This window comes from Mytilus galloprovincialis, chromosome 2 (assembly GCF_965363235.1).
Source record: "Mytilus galloprovincialis chromosome 2, xbMytGall1.hap1.1, whole genome shotgun sequence".
NCBI lineage: Eukaryota > Metazoa > Mollusca > Bivalvia > Mytilida > Mytilidae > Mytilus > Mytilus galloprovincialis.
The window spans coordinates 14,247,408-14,268,960 of NC_134839.1; the positions used below are offsets into that span (position 1 = coordinate 14,247,408).

Consider the following 21,553-nt stretch of genomic DNA (forward strand, 5'->3'; position numbering starts at 1 on the left):
CCCGGTGTCCGCGCAGCCCTTGATATCGTGCATTAGCTGATTATGTCCTATCAACACAGTAGCACATACATAATCGTTCTTGTTGTTGTTTTAGCCTTCCAAAGGGATAAAAAAAGAATATAATTGATAAGTTCAAGAATTAATTTATAACTGAAATCCTGTGATTGGAAGCAAGTTAACTCGTACCACGAAAACTCAAACCAAGTTAACTCGTACCAAAAAAGTTAACTCGTACCACTGGGAAGTCGTATCATTCAGAACTCGTACCACTATAAACTTGTACCATTATTGGTTGGTTTTATCAGTTGAATGAAGTGAAGTCATAAGTCTTAGGTGCGCGGATACACCGGACTGCACCATACATGAACCATGGTACCACTCGAAAGGCACAATGACACCTTAGTCCTAATAAAAAATCTGTACACACAACCTCAAGTATAGTAAGGACTTTATGAATTATAAATCCAACCCAAAATAACTTAATACATGTATGATAATGGATTGTTTGGTACAAATTAAATGTATTATTACATTATATTTGTACCTAAAGAAAAACAGTAATATGAATTAGCATCTTTGCCCTTGAGTATATTTTGTGAAGCTGTATATGGTAGTTAATTTTGTTTAAACATGTTTAATTAAAATAAGCTTGCTTACACCATCCTGCTGTAATGTTAGAATTATTTTAACTCACTTGTGTATAATGACAGTATTAAATATTTTATAATTGAAAGATTGAAATAATGGAAACAAAAATATATAGGATGGTTTAAATGTACAAATACATGTAGCAATAAAATAAGTATTTGGGGGCAGGACAATTTATTATACTAGCGTTTTTTTTTATGCTATTTTCATACATATACATGTATTATCATGGCTATAGAAAAAGTGTATTTGCTATTAACTATCAATTCCAAGTTTACGATCCGCAGTTGTTACTGATGTATTGAAAATCTATATGACTATATCGACATTGATAGTAAACTTGCAATTGATAGTAAATAGCAAATTCACGTTATTTATAGTATACATATGTTCATAGTTTACAGAAAAAAACAGAAAACAAAATATAAAGGACTTTTGAAAAAAAAGGGGGAGGGCTTTAATATTTGTCCTGTCACAAAGTACCTATTACTTTTGATACCTTTCCTGAAATTCTCAAGGCATAAAATGTTTTACCAAATTTTCATCCTACAACAGTTTACTTTCAACCACGCTCTAAATGCTGGTGATTTGGCAGGTGTGTTATAGTAATATAAATAGAAAGGTACTACATTGACCTAATGTGTAAGCAAATTGCAGAAAAAGTTGTTGTGAAGTGTCAAATTTATGAAATTTGTAAATTGGAGATCGAAGAAGACATGAAAGAGGGACGAAAGATACCAGAGGGACAGTCAAACTCATAAATCGAAAATAAACTGACAACGCCATGGCTAAAAATGAAAAAGACAAACAGACAAACAATAGTACACATGACACAACATAGAAAACTAAAGAAAAAACAACACAAACCCCAGCAAAACTAGAGGTGATCTCAGGTGCTCCTGAAGGGTAAGCAGATCCTGTTCCACATGTGACACCCGTCGTGTTGCTTATGTGATTACAAACCCGGTAAATAGTCTAATTCGTTAGGTCACATTCATGAAAAGTAAGGGGATTGTAGTTACGACCTAAGAAACATATATCCAATATCATTTGTGAAACGGTTATTCTCCATAATGATCAACCAATTCATGATGGCGTCCGTAAAATTTACGAAGTGATGATTTCTACTTCACCATTTGGAACTCTTGGTTTAATAGCTTCCTTGTGAGCAGCAGCCCTCTATCAAGAAAATCATGATAGGAAATGCAAGCAAGGGAATATCGTATCAATTGGGAGATATATACACTGCATGCAGGTGTTGCTGGAATGTTGCTACTTAAAAATGAAAAGTTCACAATTGGAAAGCTGACATCATCTCTTTTTTTGTAAAGTTTATCACCTACACAAATATACTTGTGTAGGTGGTTACTGGAAATTTTCATACATGTAAATAAGGAATGATTATGAAATCACTTGTTTAAGTCATGCGACTGAATGATAAAATTACTGTAGCTAAAGATTTGAATAATAGATTAAACATATTTGTTTTATTAGGCATGAGTGATACGAGTGACCATGGCTGAATATGAGACACCGTACCAGGCGTTAGCCACATTTGAAGATGATGAAACAGATGAAGCTCCATCACATGATAGGGATTTTATGATTCATGTTGTTCCAGAAAGTAGTATGTAACTTGTTTTTGTTTTCACAGAAAGTAGCATATACAAATTTAGCTACTATTTTTAGGCAGTTAAGCTGCCTTATGCGAGCACCCTAGATTTGTGTTCTACCCAATAAATACTGAAATATGTGCCATTGTTATTATCTAGCTGGATGTTATGTTATTCATAACTAATTGGACAGTTTTTTCATACTTTTAATTCTTAATTACAAAAAATATGATCAGAAAAACCTGAAATGATCGTCGATTTATCCAAAAGTTTTGAAGTTGCACATAGGAAGTAGGGCACATTAGGAAAATTTATGTAGTTTATTATCCCCTGAGATTTTGGCTAAGCTGTCAAAGAACAAATGTATGAAATGTTTAATCGCCGAAAATTTTTAAAGGCAAGTAGTTTAGATTTCCAAAATTGCAAAAGTCGTAGGAATATTGTTTGTCGTCAATACGTAGTCAACTACGTCAGTAGTCTTAAAATAAGTTCCATTGTTCATGCTGTTGGCGGCAATTTTAAATTATAAGACGAAATTTTTGTATCTTTTCAATTTGGAGGCAGGGGTTCAATTAGCATTTGTCCGAGGTCTGCTAACTTCCACTTTTGCAGTCGGACTTTCGACTTGCATGGTTACTAGCTACGCTCGACATGCACGACTTGAGAGGAAATAAAAAAATAACTTTGCAAACCTTTTTACCAAAGTCTCCTAATAAACGATCTCAAAACTTGTTTTTAGCATTATTATTCATGACAGCGATGTTTATTTTGTTCAACCGCTAGCTTTATACAGAAAATCGCCGACAAATAATGTGTAAATTTGAGTAAAATTGTATCTGACAAAAACAACATTGAAAACAAAATGGCTGACATGAGAAGAAAATTCTAATATCGGATCCGATTCCGTAAGCGGATATGGGTAATTCCGGATTTTTGCGATCTTTGAACTTTTAAAAAAATCAGACAGATGACAAAATACATCTTTGCATGGTAAATAAATATAAACACTAGAATTGAAAACCGAAAGATATATGTAAAAGAATGAAAAAACAGAAAATATTTTGTACTGAAAATGTGAGAAACGTACAATTAAATACACTGATGATGAAGTAGAGCAGAATATAATGGTGCAACAGTGCCAGCGTTCTGAAGATCCATAGGTATCCATAGGAAACTCAAAATTACTTTTTGACAAATTTTAATGTCAAAATTCAATACAATGTGAGTCTTTGTGACAGCTGAGAACAGTATATCTAACAATATATATGGTCCTGGTGACAGTATAAATTTTCTAAATATCAGTAATAAATGTTGGTAAAGCAAGTTAGATGTTTGTAAAGTGTTTACAAACATATTACTAAATGGGTATTTTTTTTCTCAATTTTGATGGGTCAGTTAAAATAGCTGGAAGTTTCTTATTTTACACGTATAGTGCAACTAGATTATATGATACCTGAATGTAAGCAAATTATATGTATGTGGAGTCCTTTGGGGCACTCTACCCCCTCCTGTTTGATAACTTTGAAACGGATGAGATCCCAACCTCTCAACCATATACATTCATGTATGGGACTATATAACTAATCAAATGAAATATAGGTGAAGTTCCTAGGGTCATCCACCACCTCCTGCTTCAGAACTTGGGAACAGTCGAGATCCTCACCCCTCAACCATATTTTTTTTATGTATGGGACAATATAACCAATCAAATGAAATACAGGGGGAGTCCCTGGGGTCACCCCACCACTCCTGTTTTGGAACTTTGAAACAGTCGAGATCCCCACCCCGAAACCATATATATTCATGTATGGGACAATATAATAAATCAAATGAAATATAGGGGAGTCCCTGTGGGTCATCCCACCCCTCCTGTTTGAGAACTTGGAAACAGTCGAGATCCCCACCCCTAAACCGTATATATTCATGAATGGGACAATATAATAAATCAAATGAAATATAGGGGGAGTCCCTGTGGGTCATCCCACCCCTCCTGTTTGAGAACTTGGAAACGGTCGAGATCCCCAACCCTAAACCATATATATTCATGTATGGGACAATATAACAAATCATATGAAATATAGGTGGAGTTCATGGGGCCACTCTACCCCTTCCTGTTTGAGAATTTGAAAACGGTTGAGATCCCCTCCATTAACCATATATATTCATGTATTGGACAATATAACAAATCAAATGAATTATAGGGGAGTCCCTAGGGTCACTGCACCCTCATGTTTGAGAACTTGGAAACAGTTGAGATCCTCACCACGTAACCATATTATACTCATGTATGGGACTAAATAACAAATCAAATAAAATATAGGGAAGTCCATGTGGTCACCCACCCCTCCTGTTGTTTGAGAAATTGGAAACAGTCGAGATCCTAACCTTGAATTAAACCAATGAAAAATAGGGGTAGTCCCTAGGGTCAGTCACACCCTCTTGTTTGTGTTTTGAGAACTTAAAAGATTGAGATACCAACTCCTAAACCATATTCATTCCTGTTTGTCATTTCAAAAAGATTGAATGACATACAAGGTCAATCTCATAGGCGTCACATATGCATATCACTTTGCTAGACATAACACCTGTCATTTTATTCCAAACTTAGACATCATGGACTTGGGTTGAAAGTGGGAGTCATTTACATTTACTATGGACAGGTCAGTCAGACCTCACTATTGATCCATGTAGTAGTAAACATTTGTCTGATTTGTGTCTCATAACTTTTGTACTGTAGAACACAAACTCAGTTTTCTTTCCATGAAAGCAAGTCCATTCATACTTTTACAAGCTCGTACTAAAGTCAACTTGAAATACTAACAGTCAGCTAATACGAACAATTACGATCAACTAGAAGAACTGCAATCATTGCGAATTTGTACCACTGCTGACTCGAGAATCATGACCATGAAAAAAGAATATACTTGATATATACGTTGCTATTGAAAACCTTGATAAAATATGAATTATTTGCCTTAATGATTAATTCATTAAATGAACATAAATGTACAATTATATATGAATGTTTAATGTTTGTTCTTTTAAATCTTTAAAAAAAATTGAAGCAACATTGCCACAGTTTTTATAATTATGTTCGCCTTGGTTTTTGGTTAACTGCCTACAGTGCTTACAGCGCTTTGATTATTACATACCGTGAATTCATTTATTTACTTGTCAATGAGTACCAATTGCAATTTTCATGGATTGAGGAAAAGTTGTGTTTTTGTGGTTTTGCCAAATTCTTCATTGTATACATGTTTATTAGACCTTTGAACCTTATTTGACTGTTAAATTCATGGTTCACCTTTACTTACCCATGAAATTCACAAAGATTGTAATCCTATGAAAATAACATATCCACAGTAGATCACATGATAGTAGCAGTCATGTGTCTCAGTATTGTCAGTCATGTGACTCAGTATTGTCAGCCATACATGTATAATGAGTAAAATAAGATAAGCAACAAAAATTTTTAAATTTCATATCTAAAAAATAACTTTACTTTTAAACATAACAATAAATACATTATTGTAACAAAAAACAATAAACGATCTGGTGTAATTTTCACTTAAATGTACAATTCAATTTGAAAATGAAACAACTATTTTTTAAATGAAAAACAGTGTTGAAACAGTTACATGTAAATATGTTTACATTTGATATTACTTGACTAATTTTAAAAGCAATACATTTTTTTCAGCTCGATGGAACCACATAGAAAATTTGGATGATTTTTTTGCCAGAGTTTACAATTATCATCAAAGAGGAGGTTTTGGTTGTATGGTCATAGAAGATATACTACAACTAATGTAAGTAAATCACAAAACAGGGGTTGGCATCTACATATGTATTTCAGAAGACGATTGTAAAATTGAGAATGTAGCGTGCATTTCAAACCAAAGAAATCTTCTTAATTCAAAGTAAAACCATAAAGTGAAACCTGGAATGATGATACAAATAAAGTTACAATAACTAAAATGGTTAAGTTTTCAGGACTCAATTCATTGTTGATAATAATTATTGCATCAAATACTTTTGATAAAACGAAAAATTGCACAAGAAAAGTAAATTGAAAACAATTTTCTCTTTCTTTTTCAGTCAGTTCCTGTTTGTTGTTTTATTTTCTATATTTCTGATTGACTGTGTGGATTATGATGTCCTGTTTGCCAATATAAAGTACAATGGTACACATAAGGTCACAATTCCTGAAGCAGTTATCCCCCTTGATCAATGTGTTCAGAGGTAGGTTTATTTAGCAGTAGTCCTTCAATATTCTATTTTAATTTTTCACATATTTTCACTTTGAATGTAGTTTCATGTCTGATCTCTAAAATAAAGGCAACAGTAGTATACCACTGTTTGAAAGTCATAAATCAATTGAGACAAAAACAAATCCAGGTTACAAACTAAAACATCAACTGTAAGAGGAAAACAACTAAACAAAAGAAACACTGAAGTGAAAAATACCAAAGGACACACAAAAACGAGGGATAAGATAACAACTGCCATTTTCTGGACTTGATACAGGACATTTTAAGAAAAACGTGATAATTTTAGAATTTCTCTATTCTTAGTGCCTTATTTGTGTCAGTGGTGCTCAACGTTGGTTAAGAATAGAAGAAATTTTACTTGCACAGTTTGAACCTATTGAAATGTATTTTTTTTATCATTAATTTTTGCTATGAGATAAGGATAAATCTGATATTTTTAGTAGTGGAGTGTAGTAATTCAACTACTTTGTCACTAGCCTGTCGACACTGAATTCAAACTTTGCACGTGATAGGTGTGTTTGACCCCAATCTTAATTGACTTGAATGGTTAGTTCTCCTGCAAAAGGTTGGTACCTCTCCATGAATACTCCTGTTTCCTCTACCAATAAGATCTGTATGTCATAATAAAGCAAATAATACTGAAAATGATGTTTATTACACTAACAATCAACTAATCAATCTGTCATTCAAATTTTGATCTTTGAAAATTTCTTTTACATACCTTAAATTCTATAATACTTTTGTAGTAAAGGAATAATCATCATAACTTAAAGCTTATTTTTGTGTTTTTCAACAGGTTTAGCTTTGGTATTATAGTGTGTATTCTTGTTGCTTTTGCATTCTGGGTGTTCAGAACTTTGAAGGTCATCTATAATGTCTTCAAATATACAGAAATAAGATCATTCTACAACAATGCTCTGAAGATAACTGCAGTAAGTAAAATATTTGATAACTGATAAAATTTATAAATATGAAATATTTTTTACTTTTCAAATGCTTCCTAAAAAATGAATTATAGCATAGATGTTCTAGATTTCAATATAAAATTATGTTTCTGGAATTGATTCTGTTGTTTTGTGATTTAGTTCTTCAATTTACAAGAAAAATATTATGCAGTTTACATGTAAAACTTTTATTGGTCAAGTTGGATGTAGTCCAAAATTGTCTCATATTTGGGTGCTTTTAGGGTGTATTATATATTATATATACATGTATTGTGTATTTTTAGGTAGAACTAGCTAACTTAACCTGGCATGAAATACAAAGAAGATTATTAGAAGTACAGAAGGAACAACAAATGTGTATACACAAACAAGAACTTTCAGAGCTGGGTAATATTGATCGTCTCTAAATTTATAGCATAGCAAATCAATTAATTTAAGTAGGGCTACTTCATTTTACAGCAAATTGAAGTTATGTACAAGGCTCTAAAACTGACTCATGGGTACCAATTTCTCATGGATATTTGATATTATGGTTCTGCCAGAGTCTGCATAAATTCATATAGAAAAAAATGTAATTGTTGAGCACTTAAGTTCCTGGTTCCCTTAGGCCTGCACCAAGAAACTCCACAAAAGTTAGTATCCAGCAAATAATAATGAATCCATAGTAATATACTTAATATCAAAATATACAACTTCATTTTTATATGACCGCAAAAATAAAAAAAAATTTGGTCGTATATTGGTATCCCGCTGTAGTCATCAGTGTTGTCATCGTCAGCCTCAGTATATGTAAATAGAAATCAACGCAAGGTTCATAACCACTACAAGAAGGTTGGGATTGATTTTGTGGGTTATGGTCCCAACAGTTTAGGAATTAAGGGCCAAAAAGGGGTCAAAATAAGACTGTTTCTAGTTACCAGGTTGGGGGTAATTTGCATCTATGTTTCAGGAATAAGGAGCAAAAAGGGGCCAAAAAACAAACAATTTTTTTCTAGTTCTAGTTTCCAGACAATAACTTGTGTTTAAGTATATGGATCTCTCTAAAATTGTAATGCAAGGTATCACAACACAATGGGAATGCTGGGATTGAATTTTGGGGGTAATTGCCACAAGCGTTCAGGAAGTAGGGGCCTAAAAACAAGCATTTTTCTAGTTTTCAGACAAATTACTTCAGGTCAAGTGTACAGATCTCTCTTAAATTTTACAACAAGGTATCATAACTCAAAGGGAAAGCTGGGATTGAGTTTGTGGGTAGTTACTGAAAGAGGGGTTTAAAAAAATGGTGAATGGGAGGGGGGGGGGGGGGGTGGTGGGTAACTTTTTTTTTATATTTGTTTTTGTCTTAAATTTTTCCATTTTTCCATTGAATTATAGTTCTTATTTGTATATTAAAGGAAAAAATACTGATATGGCAGGAGATACACACCAAATATGATGTGTAAATAATTATTTAAAGTATTGCGCAATAGCAGGAAATCATCAATTACATAGTATTGCCCTATAGCACAGTATTGTGCAGAAGCAAGAAATCCTCAAATCAATTGCACAGTATTGAACAATTGAAAGAAAACTTCAATTTCACACTATTGTGCTATCACCATATTGCACCAAAGCAATACATCTTATATTGCACAGTATTGTGCAATAGCAAGAAATCTTCTATAGAAAATGAATATAGAAATATTTCAACCCATTTCAAGTTTTTGGGATACGGTTGCTTTCAAGCAATCTGTAGACTTATACCATTGGCTCAGGACAATGCCCTCACATCAACCGTTTTATTCTAAACATTAAGGACCATCTCAGATTCTTATGATTGTCTTAGTTTAAAAGGTAAAACGAACAAAGGGATTGAACTTAAACAGCTTTCCTATAATGTTCTTTTGATAATCTTCATGTTTGATATTTTCCTTGACTTGTATGCGTGTTTTTAACAACACAGAAAATCAGAATTAAGCAGTATTTATATTTAGTGTTTTTATAAATTTAGAAACACGTCAGAGGGAATTCCCCAGTTGTGATAAAAATGTAAGACTTCTCTGAATTGTTGTTATCAATAGTGGATATTTGCAGCATTAACATTGTACATATAATTATAAGGAAGAGCTAAGAAAAGGTTTTAATTTAACCCTTTTGGGGCTATTTCTTTTATGCATCACAATACTAAAAACTGTTATAGCATTATATTATATAAATATTCAGTAAAATGTTCCTTTTTTTTCTTAGTTTGTGTATTATGTGTATTGTATTTTATGGCAATTTGAGTCCTCCACTCATTTGCCTTTATAATTTATGTTGATTCATTTAATTTGTTATATTATGTTTTTTTATTCTTCTAGATATTTACCACAGAATATTGAGATTTAAGAACTACATGATAGCTATGGTTAACAAGTCAGTGATTCCTGTGAAATTTAAGATGCCATTTGTTGGCCAATAGTAAGTACATATGGATAGGATGGTAAACTTATATAAACTGTTTTTAATAAAAAGTGTAAAAAAATTTGACAAAGTTTTAGAAGAAAAATAATCAATCAAAATAGAAAATGAAACAGATATTCTTTATTTAAGTTAAAAAAGCCAGCTATTTGTTATTAGAAATAAAGATTTTTATGCCCCGCCTTAAGGCAGAGGGAGCATTAAGTACTAGTGTTACCCTTGACCCTCCGTCCTTCCCATTTATGTTTGAGACTTAAGCTTGAGTGGAAGCATTCATGTCCTTAAACACTTAAATTTTAATTTTAATTTTTTTTTAGCTTAAAACTGTTGTTATAAATACTTATTTTTTTGATTAAAAATTTTGTAAAACGCCTAGTGCTATATTACTTTCAAAAGAGAGGAAAAAGATATCAAAGAGATATTCTAACTCATGAGTTGTAAAAAAACTAAAAATGCCATGACAAAGAGCTGATAAAAATGGACAGTATATAAAACACAACACAGAAGACTAAGGACTGACCAACATATTATTTAAGAATTGAATGCTGCTTTCTGTAACTTCATTGGGGTGTAAAAGCGTTGACCGAAGTACATTTTGTATGTTACAAAAAGAAGCATTCAATAGTTATAATTACATTTTTTTAGCAATGATCATGAAAACACGAATTTTATTATTGTTTTATTTAATTCACCTGTGAACTTTATTGTGGGGACCACGTGTTATCATGAATGAAAAGTTTTATTGAGCAATGCAATTGCTTACAGCATAACATGTGATGTGCAGTTAGCCAATCAGAATAAAGTATAATAATGAAACATACATCTAATGTAATTATTAACTAATGCTTTGCATGGGCAGTAGAAAAAAAGGTATAGAACCAGACTATAATTGTCAAAAAAGGGGAAACAACCTGTGTTATAAGTATGTAATAACTGATAGAAATTAGTACTTGTAACTTGTGATTTGAATGATATAGTTATAGTTTGTAATTCTTTTTTTTTTCAGTGCCTTTTTAAGTACAGGATTGAAGTATAATTTAGATATAATTTTATTTTGTAAGTATGATCATACCTGCCAACTTTCACGATTTAGGCGTGTATTACACGATTTTGACCCTTTGTCACGATTGCACGATCGTGATCGTGAAAAACCCTCTAAAACACGATTTTGTGAAAATCTTCACGAAGAATATGATGGTTGCCGATTTTGAACTGTGTCCAAGGAAGAAATTCGTTTTCAGCCAATCAAATTCTATGTTTCTCATGATCTAATTAATCAGCCAATCAAAAACGTTTTCTCTCAAGATAATTCTAACATCCTAGATTTTGAACTTGTGTTGAGTTCCTCTGTTTTTTAAAATCGTGAACATGGCAGACACAGAATAAGAATAAAATCATGGCTGATTGACAAACTTCAATGATGCAGTACGACCATAAAGATAATAAATAGTAGTTTATTTACTAATTTATTGAAATTACACTTGCTGTAACAAATTTTTAAATGATATGTATTTAATTAAAATACCAAATCATTTAATGTACTATTCTTTATTTTTCACATGGACAAAACAAAAAAACCGGTATGAGGAATCCCTTAAATGAGGGACTTCCCTTAGTCAAGAGGTCATTTTACTTCTGTGAAAAATAAAAATGAAAAATGTAGATTTTTATTTAACTTAAAAATGGGAAATTCTGACATTATATTTAAAACTACTTTTCTATATGTAGGGTCCAATTATTTTGAAAAATAAAGAAGATATACATGATATATTAGGCCAAGAACATACCAAAATTCTTGGACATGTGTTGACCATATTATACCAGATAGATCATAAGATGTATAATTCTTTGGGAAAAGTTTCTTCAAATAATATGAATATCAGAAAATGTGCTCATTTTTACTTAAAAAGTGGTTTTTAATGTCTTTACATTGCAGAGATACCCTTAGGTGTTGTTCCCAACCTGATAAAGGTCTTTCTTTGTGCATAATTTTAAATTGGAAAAGTCAACAATTATTTAATATCCTTACACATGAAATTAATTCCTGGTCTTGCAGCTACGTGTTCATCTTTTCTACTGATATATAATAACTAGAATCATGCAAATAATATTTAGAAAAAGGCATGTAAGCTCATCTTACAAATATGACACTTTTTCTAGACCACAAAACAGCACACGCAAAATAGTCATCGCAAAGAATTGTAACCTTTGAAATTGTTGTTGCGCACTAAAACCCCCATGGGCACTTTCAAAACTTGGCAGGTATGTATGATTGACAAGTAGGTTTATTTTGAAATAATTAATTTCATTACAAATGTGCAATAAAACATTTAAGTCCTGTCATATCAATAACAGGAGAGAAAAATGAATTTAGCAGAACTGAAAAAAACTAAGGGCTATTCCAGAAAAAAATGTATGGGGGGGTTGGAAGGCAGTTTTTGTCAGCACCCGCCACCTAGACAATCGTAATTGATAATTATAGTGCATTATAGTGTGAAAAGTTGCTCTGATACCCATCACCCATGTATTATTAATACAATGTGCCTTCCAACCCCCCCCCCCCCCCCCCAATACATTTTTTTCTGGAATAGCCCTAAGTGTAGATTATTAAATGATGTAATTTTACACCATACAATATTTCTCCTGGAATGCTCTTTCAAAGAATGAACCTTTTTACACATGAAACTTTTATCAACTATTAATTTTTAGAAACTCCAACTGAATCATCCTTTAAGATAAAATTGTTGACTTTCATTAGTACTGTTTAATGAAGTAAACTGTAACCTAATTGTATGAGGCAGATGATTGTTTAACTTGAATCTGTATAGATTGGAGGGTGAACAGGTATTTTGATTTGCTTATCTCCTCAGAAGCTGTTTTTCCTGTTTCTACATTGTCTATTGTGCAGTATATATTATATTACTAATGATGATGTCTTTCAGGGGGACCATGGTCTCCATTTGAAAACAATTGGAAACTAAAAGAAGAATACAAACATAAACACAGAAGAGAATATCTATCTCAGTTGTAAGTAAACAATGTTATTGTTTCAATTGTTTAAAGACACCAGTCTGTGCTTTATATGGAAATGTAGGACTTTGGGAATAAAGTAAAATCGCAAAAGTACTGAACTCCGAGGAAAATTCAAAAAGGAAAGTCCCTAATAAAAAAAAACAAAACAAAAGCTTTAACACATCAAAGGAATGGATAACAACTGACATATTCCTGACTTGGTACAGGCATTTTCTTGTGAAGAAATTGGTGGATTGCACCTTATTTTATGACTAGCTAAACCTCTCTCTTGTATGACAGTCCCATCAAATTCCATAATATTGAATTCCATAATGCTGTACATAAATTTTTGAATTGCATAGAGTAATTAAGATAAGCATATCCTGTACTCCTTGGATATTAAATGAACATTTTTACAGTTCATTACATTAATTTTTGTTATTTAAAATTTTAAGTCAGATTATCAAGTTTACCATTATAAATACTTTAAAGGTCTGCTGAAATACTGTCTCCTATATTTTGTGCTGGTAGAGTTCCCTAAAGTGGATACCAGATGGTATGCAGGGTTGTCTGATAAAAATTAAATACAGCTAAATTGACAATAACACTTTTAAAGTAAACTGCATATTTTATTAGCCACAATATAATCATTTTAACAGTTTGACCAATAAAAGATGCCATTTACTTTAGTGTTGTTGTCAATTTAGCGTCATTATGAATACTGTTCACACCTTCTATTTTTAAATAGATTTTGAGACAAATTTTATTTTTATCTTGTTTCTAGATATTTGTATTAAAGTTTTCTTTTGCAGTTTATCACAAAGGATATTATGGATAGGAATAGCCAACTTTATACTGTCACCAGTGATTTTTCTGTGGCAGATTTTATACTCTTTCTTCAGATATGCGGAAGTAAGAACATTTATGAGTTTAAAATTAATGTTGTGTACAGGGCTTCCAAAACAGTCATATATTCCGGACATTTGTGTAATGTCCGGTAAAAGTCAGGCTGGGCAAAGCATGAAACGGTCATATACATTTTAGTTTTCAAGGCTTTTTCGGTCATTTTAACATAATTCACGATCTTTTTGACCCAACCTTTTGCCTTTAACATCCACACATTTCCGGTCATAAAAGTGACATGATGATTAATTACTATCAAAACAACCCCTACTTCAATACTTTCTAATTTTAATCAAGGCTAATTAGTTGTTGGACAGGGGATATCTACCTGTTCAGGTGACAGGTAAATTATGTTCAGTACCGGACATCGTATAAATTGATCGGTCTATTCACAATTTTTTTCTTACATTTCAGCGGTTTGTAGCTCATTGATTTAGTCCAAAAGATTAAAATTATAAGAAATTAGTTTATCTACATGATTTGATGAAAAATTTTAAAAGGTTTAAATGAAAAATCGTCAGAACTATGTTGAATGAACTCGAACACGTGTGCGCATGTGCAAAGGTGGGAAATTTAATTATGCATTCTTTATTTCTTCAAAATGCTAAAATTATCATTGATACCTGTATCTAAACGTTCATTTCAAGTATTTTGTTGAAGAAATAACGTGGAAAGAGCTTCTTCACTCAGTCATGCTTTGTAAACGTACACCGATTTTACGTATCCGTTTATGGTCCATGTTTTACCATTGTCAAGTCAACATCCGGTTTTAGAAAAACGTGATTTTAAAAACGAAAATAAAGTTTTTGACATGTCTTTTTGCACATATAAAGAGTCTATGGCAGATATGAGCACGCTGATGTGCACACTTTGAATGATGCACTGCCAATTTAACAGTTTACATCCAAACATCAAATTCATAGCAAAGTAAAAGTTTAAAATCGTTTTTTAATCTAATGTCATTATCATTGGAATGGCCATCTGATTACCATAATTGCCTTTTGTGACTAAGTCTTAGAGATTAAAATCGGGATCAGATATAAAATGTCCGGCTGGCTCAAATGTTTTTTGGAAGCCTTGGTTGTGTATTATTATCCTATTATTTGCTTCAAGTTATTTTTCAACATTACTTTGTGAAATATTTAGATATTCTTTTAAAATTTTAATTTTGAATCAAGAAAAATAAAATGAAATGTTTTGTAATGTCTAATGATTGACTTATTGATACCGAATGTGTTTCTTGTAATTATATGAAGAAGAAAATGTAGACTAGCATTTTAATGAATTGATTTTTTATAACTTTGATGGCACAAAATGTCTAATGTTTTCAATATAAAAATCAGAAAAAAGATTTTGTTTTAATTGCCACTTAAAGAAAAATTTCAACAAAAACCTAATGAAACAGAAGAAGCAACTACAGGTCACCGTACAGTCTTCAACAATGAAGAAAATCCATACTGCAAATTGCGAGCTTAAATAGGCTTTGTAATGACAAATTCAAAAAAATTCAAAGGAGAAAACTTACGGCCTGACTTATGAACAAAGCAATATACTAAAAAGAAACATAGTATTCAGCACATGCACTGCCAGAAAAACTTTTATAAAGATAGAAAGTGTAAAAGAGGGCCACAAGATACCAGAGGGACAGTCAAACTCATAGATTTAAAAAAAATTGACAACGCCATGGCTAAAAAAGAAAAAAGACAAATAGACAGATAATAGTACACAAGACACAACATTGAAAACTAAAGACTAAGCTATATGAACCCCACCAAAAACCGAAATTTTCCAAATCATATGACTTTCATGATTTTTCTTTCCAATAGTTAATCAAAAGACAACCAAATGTTCTTGGAACTAGAAGATGGTAAGTTTTCATCATAATATTTTCATGGATTTTGTTATTGTTAAAATTTTTACATTTTTGATATCAATGAAAATTGATTAGAAGACATAGTAACATGTTCAAAATGACTGATTAACTAATTCCATGTTGCTACTTGAGTAAGAAGTTCAAATGAAAATTATAGCCATATGTTTTTTGAAATTTTCTAGCTTACGGTATTATGTATTGTATTGCTTAAAAGTAAGCACCAGCAAATGCACTGTGTTCACTTTAAGGTATAGATTTCATAGATAATATCAAAGTAGTAAATAAAATTAATGAAATTAATAAAATAATGTCCGTCTGTAATTCTAGAACTTTATTTAATCCTTATTTGAGCTATTCACATTTTTTCCTTTTGTATATTTTCACATTAGCTAGTGAAGAATATAATATCTTTTTCTTTGTAGGTCAAATTATGCTAGAATATATGTCAGACATTTGAATGAACTAGATCATGAGTTTACTGCCAGGTAATTCTATTTATACCTAATGTGTTATCAGATGTTCTATATTAAACCAACTCGGTGGTCTTGTGGTAGTTTGCTCGCCCCTAGTGCAGCATTTCATGATTTCTAACACTGGCTGGGTCAAACCAAAGACTAAAAATTGGTATTGGTATTGTCATTGTTTACAAATACCTTTTCTTATTTGGAAATAAAACCAAGTGACAGCATATTAGATTTGCCTTACATTTATTTGCTATTGTCATTTCAAGAAACAGCATTTGAAATTGAAAAAGGACAAGTTGAAAGGTTCTCCAGTCATTGTACATAAGCTACATTAAGCATTCAGCACCCTTTTTAAATCAATCCTAAGTAGCAAATGTGAAAATCTTCTAAAATTACACTATTTCGTCTTAAAACAATATTAATAAATTTGAAAATGATTAGTTCGTCAGATTTCATGTTAATCATGCAAAAACAGCCATTAATGAATAAGGGGCCATTACTCCTCAACACCAATGGTGAAAATAATTTAAATCTTAACTTGACCTTCAGTTTGTTTTTGACCTATTATATTTGAATGTATTTATAGCTGTATATAAGACTATCCAATAGGAAGTGCTCCTCTTCACTTCATTAAATTGTACACATACTTTGTTTTGTATTTTCAGGCTGAACAGAGGTTATGAAGCTGCCAATATGTACTTAGACACATTTACATCCCCTCTACTGATCATTCTTGCTAAGTAAGAGATGTATTTGTCTTTATTGATGATTCTACCATAATACTACTTTAAATTCAGAAATCAATGTACATTTTTAGCTCACCTGGCCCAAAGGGCCAAGTGAGCTTTTCTCATCACTTTGCTTCCATCGTCCGTTGTCGTCGTCCGTCTTTAGCTTTTACAAAAATATTCTCCTCTGAAACTACTGGACCAAATTAACCCAAACTTGGCCACAATCATCATTGGGGTATCTAGTTTAAAAAATTTGTGGCATGACTTGTCCAACCAACCAAGATGGCTGCCATGGCTAAAAATAGAACATAGGGGTAAAATGTAGATTTTGGCTTATAACACTGAAACCAAAGCATTAAGAGCAATTCAGACATGGGGGTTAAATTGTTTTGCAAGTCAAGATCTATCTGCCCTGAAATTTTCAGATGAATCCGACATCTGGTTGTTGGGTTGCTGCCCCTGAATTGGCAATTTTAAGGAAATTATACCGTTTTTTGGCTCTTATCTTGAATATTATTATAGATAAAGATACACTGTAAACAGCAATAATGTTCAGCAAAGTAAGATCTACAAATAAGGTAAAATGACTAAAATGGTCAGTTGACCCCTTAAGGAGTTATTGTCCTTTATAGTCATTTTTGTCGAGCCTTCGACTTTAGTCGAAAAAGCGAGACTAAGCGATCCTACATTCCGTCGTCGTCGGCGTCGTCGTCGTCGGCGGCGTCCACAAATATTCACTCTGTGGTTAAAGTTTTTGAAATTTTAATAACTTTCTTAAACTATACTGAATTTCTACCAAACTTGGACAGAAGCTTGTTTATGATCATAAGAAAGTATCCAGAAGTAAATTTTGTAAAAATAAAATTCCATTTTTTCCGTATTTTTCTAATAAATGGACTTAGTTTTTCTGCGAGGAAACATTACATTCACTCTGTGGTTAAAGTTTTTAAAATTTTAATAACTTTCATAAACTATCCTTGATATGTACCAAACTAGGACAGAAGCTTGTTTATGATCATAAGATAGTATCAAGAAGAAAATGTTGTGAAAATAAATTTCCACTTTTCCGTATTTTACTTATAAATGGACTTAGTTTTTCTGCGAGGAAACATTACATTCACTCTGTGGTTAAAGTTTTTAAAATTTATTAACTTTCATAAACTATCCTTGATTTGTACCAAACTTGGACAGAAGCTTGTTTATGATCATAAGATAGTATCAAGAAGAAAATTTTGTAAAAATAAATTTTTCACTTTTCCGTATTTTACTTATATATGGACTTAGTTTTTTTGCCAGAAACAAAACATTCACTCTGTGGTTTAAGTTTTTAAAATTTTTATAATGTTCTTAAACTATCCTGGATTTCTACCAAACTTAGACAAAAGCTTATTTCTGATCATAAGATATTATTCAGAAGTAAATTTTGTAAAAAAAAAATTCACTTTTTCCATATTTTACTTATAAATGGACTTAGTTTTTCTTCCAGTTAACATTACATACAGTCTGCAGTTAAAGTTTATGAAACATTTATTAGATTCATAAACTATCCTGGATTTTTTCAAACTTGGAAGCTTCTTTCAATCAAAAGACAGTATCGTGAGGGAAATTTTTATTGATGTTTTTCCTCATTTTTGTTGAGTCTGCGATTAACAGAAAAAGTAGGCGAGACACCGGGTTCCGTGGAACCCTTACGAATTTTTTAACAATTTTTCGTAATTTTTTCTAATCTTTTACAAAAATCTTCTCCCCCTAAAACTACTGATCTTAATTTAACCATACTTGGTCATAATTATCATTGAGGTATCTAGTTTAAAACATGTGTGTGGTGACCCTGCCAACCAACAAAGATGGCCGCCATGGCTAAAAATAGAACATAGGGGTAAAATGTAGATTTTGGCTTATAACTCTGAAACCAAAGCATTTTAGAGCAATTCAGACGGGGTTAAATTGTTTTGTAAGTCAAGATCAATCTGCCCTGAAATTTTCAGATGAATCTGACAACTGGTTGTTGGGTTGCTGCCCCTGAATTGGAAATTTTGAAAGGAAATTTTGCTGTTTTTGGTTATTATCTTGAATATTATTCTAGATAGAGATAAACTGTAAACAGCAATAATGTTCAGCAAAGTAAGATCCACAAACAAGTCAACATGACCAAAAAGGTCAGTTGACCCCTTAAGGAGTTATTGCCCTTTATAGTAAATTTTTAACAATTTTGTAAATTTTTGTAAATTTTAACAAAATATTTTCCTCTGTAACTACTGGGCCTAGTTCATTATAAATTGAGATAACTGTAAGAAGCAAGAATGTTCAGTAAAGTAAGATCTACAAACACATCACCATCACCAAAACATAATTTGTCATGAATCCATCTGTGTTCTTTGTTTAATATGCACATAAACCAAGGTGAGCGACACAGGCTCTTAAGAGCCTCTAGTTTATTAATGTGTGAGATTTACAATAATAAGAACGCACATTCTGATATTTGTGCAGCATTTCTTGAAATCACAATAGCTAATTTAGCATTTTTGTCCATTTTTCAATTAAATGCTTGCAATAATTTCTGAATATACAGTATATTGATTACAATATTTATCCTTTTGAAACAGCTTAATTTCATATTTAGAATATTAGATAGTCCATCTATTATTCTTTTTTTTCTACGCAAACTGCATAAGTGTACATGAAGAAAGATGTCATGGGTTTTTTAAAAGACAAGTAAAATAGAACAGGTGACACTATGTACTTAAGATGAAACAAAATCAAACAGTTTACACAAAACTATTCACAGAAAAATAAACATTGAGTATTAGGCAAAATTTTTTCCTGTCTTTCAACCAGCATATGTAATTATAGTCATTTTTGTACCTGCCATTTTGTAATGTGGCAAAAACCATTTCATACCCTGAACATTTCGTATCTTGACCATTTCGTACCTCATGGAAAATTAATATGTAGATACCATTTGTACCTCATGGAAAATTTATATGTTTTCCATTTCGTATCATGGCAGTTTATATGTATGCCTTGCCTACCTCATGAAAGATATATATCTATGCCATTTTGTACCACATTGACTATTTATATTTATGCAATTTCATACCTCATGGAAGATTTATAAGTATGCCATTTCGTACCTCATGGATGATTTATAAGTATGCCATTTCGTACCTCATGGATGATTTATATTGTTTTAGGATACAATTGCTTTCAATCAATCTGTAGACTTATACCATTGACTCAGGGCCATGCCCTCACATCAACCGTTTTATTCTAAATAATAAAGGAACTTTCAGATTCTTATGATTGTCTTGCTTTAAAAGATAAAAACAAACAAAAGGATTGAACTTAAACAATTTCCTATAATGTTTTTCTCATAATCTTTATGTTTGATATTTCCCTTGACTTATATGTATTTAACAACACGGAAAATCAGAATTAAGCTTTATTTATATTTAGTATTATAAATTTAGAAACACGTCAGAGGGAATTCCCCAGTTTTGATAAAATGCGAGATTTCTCTGAATTCCGATCAATCTTTTTCTGTCATATAAGAACTGAAGTGGGGTTTTTCTTATATGTCACCGTTATGAAACTGATATTTGATATTGCGCTCTCATAAAGAAATGGAGAACCATCTAGGACGTTAAATTATCATTTCATAAACGTTCTTGTTCCAAATCACAAGTCGCTGGTTTGTTTAGGTAATTATGCGCATGCGTATAGTTGTCTTGACTTCAAGGGGTATCAGATTGAATGGTTGCTCTGGATTCCCCACTCCATTGATTAATTTGAAACTCATAGGATCCTTTCTATGTCTGTCTGCTATTGAGGGTTATTGTTGTTGCATAATTTTAAATCATTTGCATAATTTAAATTAAAATAAATGTAGTCCACATCGTAAAGGTGTAACTACAACACCCCTTCAGTAAAATGGAGTCTTCCATATTATCGTTTTGAGTTGTCTCCCTTCCATAAGTAACTTCCATCAAAATACAATACAACTCGTTGAGAAAAATTAACTTGTTAGATGTCGATAAACATCGTATTATATAAAAACGATTGCAATTTAAACAGAGGAGTGTGTACGGAAAGGAGTCATGCCCACTGACCCAAAGGAAATTAAATATTTAAAGAGTTAGAAATGGAGTTCCTCCTAGAATTAACGGTGATAAGATATGAAGTGAAATTTCTTCTCTCACTCTCAGTGACTGCTGTGGAAAGTAAACTTGGAATTGATAGTACAAAAGTAAAACACAATAAGTACATTGCTCATACCATAGCTTGGATCCGGGATTGGCTATTTTTAAAGTTGAGTTACTATTCAGATTACGAAAATTACATTTTACATGTGCAGTTGAATTAGTTTTGAAAATAGTACTATTATATAAATAATACCTATAGCAGGGCTGCCAAAAATGCGTGAGACTCACGCATGTTCATGCTTTTTGCGGCATTATCCTTTGATCTATTTTTTTTCTCTTTGATCTTTTCAATTTTGGCCAAATCTCACGCATTTGCTTTAAGAAAAATTAGCAGAACTGCTATACATTTGTCAATGAAAACAATGGCAATCGTATCCCTCAGAGCATTCTGCTCTTTGATTGATTTCTTGGTAAAAACTGTCTCATTGAAGTGGGCGATTTCGTACCTTATGG

At 31.9% G+C, this 21,553-nt stretch overlaps 1 protein-coding gene across 2 annotated transcripts in view; it reads left to right on the forward strand.

The window, feature by feature from the left end:
- LOC143062961 (autophagy-related protein 9A-like) overlaps nucleotides 1-21,553 on the forward strand; it is a 36,456-nt gene that overhangs the window by 425 nt on the left and 14,478 nt on the right. Inside the window, exons 2-13 of one of the 2 annotated variants that reach the window (XM_076234829.1) lie at nucleotides 2,143-2,275; nucleotides 5,962-6,070; nucleotides 6,360-6,503; nucleotides 7,329-7,464; nucleotides 7,761-7,863; nucleotides 9,816-9,915; nucleotides 10,922-10,971; nucleotides 12,858-12,942; nucleotides 13,740-13,839; nucleotides 15,657-15,697; nucleotides 16,126-16,188; nucleotides 16,833-16,907. In XM_076234829.1, the coding sequence (XP_076090944.1) occupies nucleotides 2,164-2,275; nucleotides 5,962-6,070; nucleotides 6,360-6,503; nucleotides 7,329-7,464; nucleotides 7,761-7,863; nucleotides 9,816-9,915; nucleotides 10,922-10,971; nucleotides 12,858-12,942; nucleotides 13,740-13,839; nucleotides 15,657-15,697; nucleotides 16,126-16,188; nucleotides 16,833-16,907 (1,118 nt within the window). In that variant the 5' untranslated portion in view covers nucleotides 2,143-2,163. The remainder of the gene's footprint in view (nucleotides 1-2,142; nucleotides 2,276-5,961; nucleotides 6,071-6,359; nucleotides 6,504-7,328; nucleotides 7,465-7,760; nucleotides 7,864-9,815; nucleotides 9,916-10,921; nucleotides 10,972-12,857; nucleotides 12,943-13,739; nucleotides 13,840-15,656; nucleotides 15,698-16,125; nucleotides 16,189-16,832; nucleotides 16,908-21,553) is intronic. The other variant, XM_076234830.1, reaches the window with a different exon arrangement.